Raw genomic sequence first — 4,419 nt, 5'->3', positions numbered from 1 at the left:
AGGGACGGACTATCCAGATATGTGAACGACCTTCGTATGAGACCTAATAATTTAGTTGCCTGATTTACCTTCCTCTCGTAATTGCCCGAGAATTTCAGCTCATTGTCAACATACACACCTAGGTCCTTTTCACATTCATTTTCAATTAATGCAGTTTCTTCGTCTCGTTGGGACATATAATATGCCTCCTTACTGTTGGTCTATAGTTTTTTGTGAAGTGACGATCGCCCTTCTTGAGGCCCCTGGGAGCGCCGCCGCCCCTAATTACCCCGCAAGCGAATCGTGGAGCATATATTGGAAATCAGCATGCTCAGGAGTATCTACAATGTGATTTTCAACAAAATCTAATTTTGGGCCCAAACTGTCGAAAATGTAAGCCTTACACCTTACTAATTTTTCGACCAAAATATACTCTTCTCTCCGATATGAAATTTAAGAGGTTTAACTACTTAAGTACTTACAGAATAACACATTAACACCAAAATCACAATTTGGAAACCCATAGTTGACCAGTAATTAACATTGAAAAATGTCATTAATTTTCCAAGCGTCATTAAAACCACTAATTACCCTGCATTCGAATCATGGACCTTATATTCGAAATCAAGGGCCCTTGGGGACACCGCCTCACCTGGCAGGGCGCCACCACATCTAAAGGGGCCCCAGGGGACACCGCTACCTTTGGGAGCCACCAACCCCGAGAGCGCCGCTGCCCCTGGGAGTGCCCATGGAGGCACCCCTGGATGACTTGGGGCGGTGGCGCTCCTAGGATGGATCCTAGGGGCACCGCCCTTGGGAGGGCTCTTTGGGGTACCGTTCTTGGGGAGGCTCCTGGGACAGCCGCCGCTCCTTGGGATTCCGCCGCCCCTGGAAGGGCCCTTGGGAGCCCCACAGCTCCTGGCAGGGCCCCTGCAGTCTCCGCCACCCCTGGAAGGGCCCCTGGGAACACCGTTGTCTTTGGGAGGGCCCCGGAGGGTGCCGCTGTTTCTGGTAGGCCCCCTGGGGTGCCGGCGCCCTACTGAAGGTCTCACAAGGACACTAAAAAAGGACATGTAATTAAATCTGACGAGGACTCCGCAAAACTACAGGAAGATCCAAACAAATTTTTCGAATGGTCTGCAAATGGCAGATGAAATTCAATCTGGACAAATGTAAAGTACTCAGTATAGGAGATGTAAACAGGGAAACCAGATACCAGATGAACAACGATGTTATTGAGAATCCAACTGCGAGAAAGATTTAGGAGTAATGATAAGTAGGAATCGTAAGCCAAGTAAACAATGCGTATTTGCTCGAAACAAGGCTAATAAAGTACTTGGGTTCATAGAAAGGAGTGTTAATGACAAGACTAGCGAGGTCATCCTAAAACTATATCTTGCGCTTGTGAGACTTCACTTGGATTAAGCAGTTAAATTTTGGTCACCGTATTACAGAATGGATATAGAATCCTTGGAAAGAATTCAGAGGAGAATGACAAGACTAATCCCGGGCATTAGGAACCTTGACTACAGAGACAGGTTAAAGCATCTTAATTTGCACTCCCTCTACAGACGTAGAGTGAGGGGCGATATGATCTAGGTGTATAAATGGAAGTCAGGGCTGAACAAAGGGGACATTACATAAGTACTCAAACTATTCAACCAGGAGCGAACTCGTAACAATGATTTTAAATTAGACAAATTTAGATTTAGGAGCGAAATAGGTAAACATTGGTTTGGAAATAGATTAGTGGACGAGTGGAACAAGTTACCAAATATCATCATTAACTTGAATACGCTGGATAGCATCAAATATAGGTTGGATGGATATATGAGCAATAGGGATTGGGTGTAAATTAGACTGCCTAGTATGGGCCAATAGGCCCGCTGCAGTTTCCTCCATTCTTATGTTCTTATGTTCTTATGTTAACACATTATGCTTCCGATATCTTCCCTATATGTCGACCTTTAGAGATGGTACTGTACAGTGCCTATCTTAATGTTATGGTTGGAGAGATTTTACTGTAAGTGTATTATATGCTAATTTGTCTCTCCATATGACTACTTAACACTCCTGTGTATAATTACGCACGACGTCACTCTGACATCACAGGCCTGAAGGTGGGATACAGTCCGCCACGGAAAGAGCACTGCTCACTGTATCACTCACTACATGGCGAACACCTCAGCCAAAACCTCCCTCTTCGTCGACTTCAAGGGCGCTTTTGAGAAAGGCAACAGTGAGGTGATCCTTGCCCTGTCACTGATGTCACTATGAACTGTTTTAACTAAAGGCACAATACAGTACTACATTCTTTGGTTGGCCTTTGGATGGTCAATCACAACCATGAACACAACTGAAAAAATAATTCCGGATAAATCTTGTCATATGGCAATGATTTTGTGGTTGTAAGCCTCCTGACCCTAGGCTGTACCTAAAGTCGGTGGAGAGTGATTTTCAAATAAACAATCGTCGAATAACGTTAACAATCCCACATCGATTTACACATTCACACATCACGAAGACGATCTTCATGCTCATATGTAATCACTGACCAATTTCTGCCGCTCAACAACAAAGGCCCGAGTGCCAAACCCTCTTTGTTACGGAGACGCAACACGACCCGACCCGCAGACCTAACATAACCTTTATGTCAACAATGATACTGATATAATTGTACCGACAGGCGATAAAATGTAACCATTACCCCTAATGTCACGGTCCGTATTCAACGACGATTTTAACCATATTTGAACTATATTTTTTATATTCAAATAATTAAACGAAATATTGCCCTATAACTCCTTACACTATGAGACTTGCAGGTACACTATGGTTTCACAGAAAATGATGTTTAGGCGTAGAAAACCATTTTACCTATGATATTTGGAACGGCTACTCTTCAACAGTGATCAGGTAATGTACTTAGTCAACAATGATCAGGTAATGTACTTAGATCTATATGAAATACAACACAACTTAAATGTCACAAACACATATATTATCATTGTCCGATTATATATTAATCGTCATCTACATCACTATCATCACCACAGTCACCATTCAGTGGCTCAGTGGACAAATTGTTCACAGGTTTCTGCACTCAGCCAGGCTCCAACTCTCAAATAAACAACGTAGTTTGTTTTTGTTGTAAGTACAACGATCTGTTGTACACTTCTTGGTCTTGCAACCACATGTCAACAGTCCCAGGGATTATCCGTATCACCATACTCCCAGTCACAATCCTTGGGTAGTGATATGAGTGGTGAAGCAGTATTTTCCAGTTGCTAGATTTACACCGAGTGTTGACATGTCTTCAGGTGGTGTATGAGTGAGTCATGTGTCGCTGGCAGGTTCTCACAATAATATTACTCACATTAGGGAAGACATCAGCACGCATTACATTCACTGGTGCTCCTGATGTACTTGGGCTGTATAATTTCATAACAAGTAATTCTTCATCTTCCAATAAATGATCTGTCATATCAGTGAAAGAATTCAGTATCTGTGGGTGTTCAAGCCACACTATTGCATGGTAGCCGGATAAGTTTATGACAACAGGTTCAGGCAAGCTTTGTCGTACGTCATGTGCAAGTATGTGTACTTGGGCTTTGTGGTACAGTCCCCTTCATTAGTGCGTTTACAAGGGCTCCTCATATAACATTCCACAAATCAGTATCTTTAAGATATTTGTTTAAATATTGTTTTAATTTGATTCTATAGTATGTTTACTATTGCCACACTGCACAAAACCTGACGAGCCCCTGTAAACGCACTAGTGAAAGGGACTGTATCTGCGTCGATCCAGCCTTCTTTTGCTATGTGATGGCGTATGAAGAACACAAGCACATTTGAGTTCCTTCAAGAAACAACCAAACGTTTTAATTTCTTATGAGTAGTATCAACAACGTGTAGAAAAAGTCCTGTATCTGTCTCCTTACGAGAATAGTACAGGTGGTCCACGGAGTCACTCAGCTAGCAGCTCATAACTGAACAGCTTCTAGGTTGTCACAACCTCAACTAACTGTTCTGGTTGTAACGAGAGTTCCTTTGTAAGGAACCAGATGAGGTTGGTTCTATATTAAACCAAGTTGAAGAAGTTTCGTCATAAGGTTGGAAGCTGAACATTAAGGGAATCTATGATACAGCGAATATTATTTTCTCTGTTCAAGATTTAATTGTATGTGTGCAATATATATCAAACACCATATCAACCTTGAACACGTCCCCATGAAGTGACTGACAATAGAGAGAGGAGTTTTATGTGCCTTCTTGGGATATGTCTAGTGCAGCCAGTGACGGGGGCAGAGGTGCCAATTCATGCCTTAGTGACGTTGATATGTTAATTTCTCTCACTCTGATAGATGCACCATGAAGTCGCCTGTAGTGGTCTCTGTCTGTCTTCAAGATATTGATTTACTCTGTTTTGTTGGGAACTTT

The 4,419-nt window shown here is 42.5% G+C and overlaps 1 protein-coding gene across 1 annotated transcript; it reads right to left on the bottom strand.

Moving 5' to 3' along the window:
- Positions 1 to 777: 777 nt before the first annotated feature.
- LOC121855511 lies at positions 778 to 4,107 on the bottom strand. Its single transcript, XM_042350484.1, has 3 exons — positions 4,005 to 4,107; positions 3,356 to 3,456; positions 778 to 1,038 (listed from the first exon to the last, which is right to left on the bottom strand). Exons 1-3 carry the CDS (start codon positions 4,105 to 4,107, stop codon positions 778 to 780), a joined length of 465 nt encoding a protein of 154 aa, XP_042206418.1.
- Between the last annotated feature and the right edge of the window lie 312 nt (positions 4,108 to 4,419).

Source organism: Homarus americanus, unplaced genomic scaffold (assembly GCF_018991925.1).
Source record: "Homarus americanus isolate GMGI-L3 unplaced genomic scaffold, GMGI_Hamer_2.0 scaffold48406, whole genome shotgun sequence".
Classification (NCBI taxonomy): Eukaryota; Metazoa; Arthropoda; class Malacostraca; order Decapoda; family Nephropidae; genus Homarus; species Homarus americanus.
This window is presented reverse-complemented; position numbering and strand designations above follow the sequence as displayed.

Bases quoted from the DNA above. Each gene is read 5' to 3' on its own strand.
- LOC121855511 (XM_042350484.1), bottom strand. From the start codon at position 4,107: ATGTTCAGCTTCCAACCTTATGACGAAACTTCTTCAACTTGGTTTAAT. The intron at 3,457-4,004 runs GTTAGTTGAGGT...CTGATATGACAG, and splicing joins CTCTCGTTACAACCAGAACA to ATCATTTATTGGAAGATGAA. The intron at 1,039-3,355 runs GTGAGTAATATT...GTCCTTTTTTAG, and splicing joins GTGCTGATGTCTTCCCTAAT to TGTCCTTGTGAGACCTTCAG.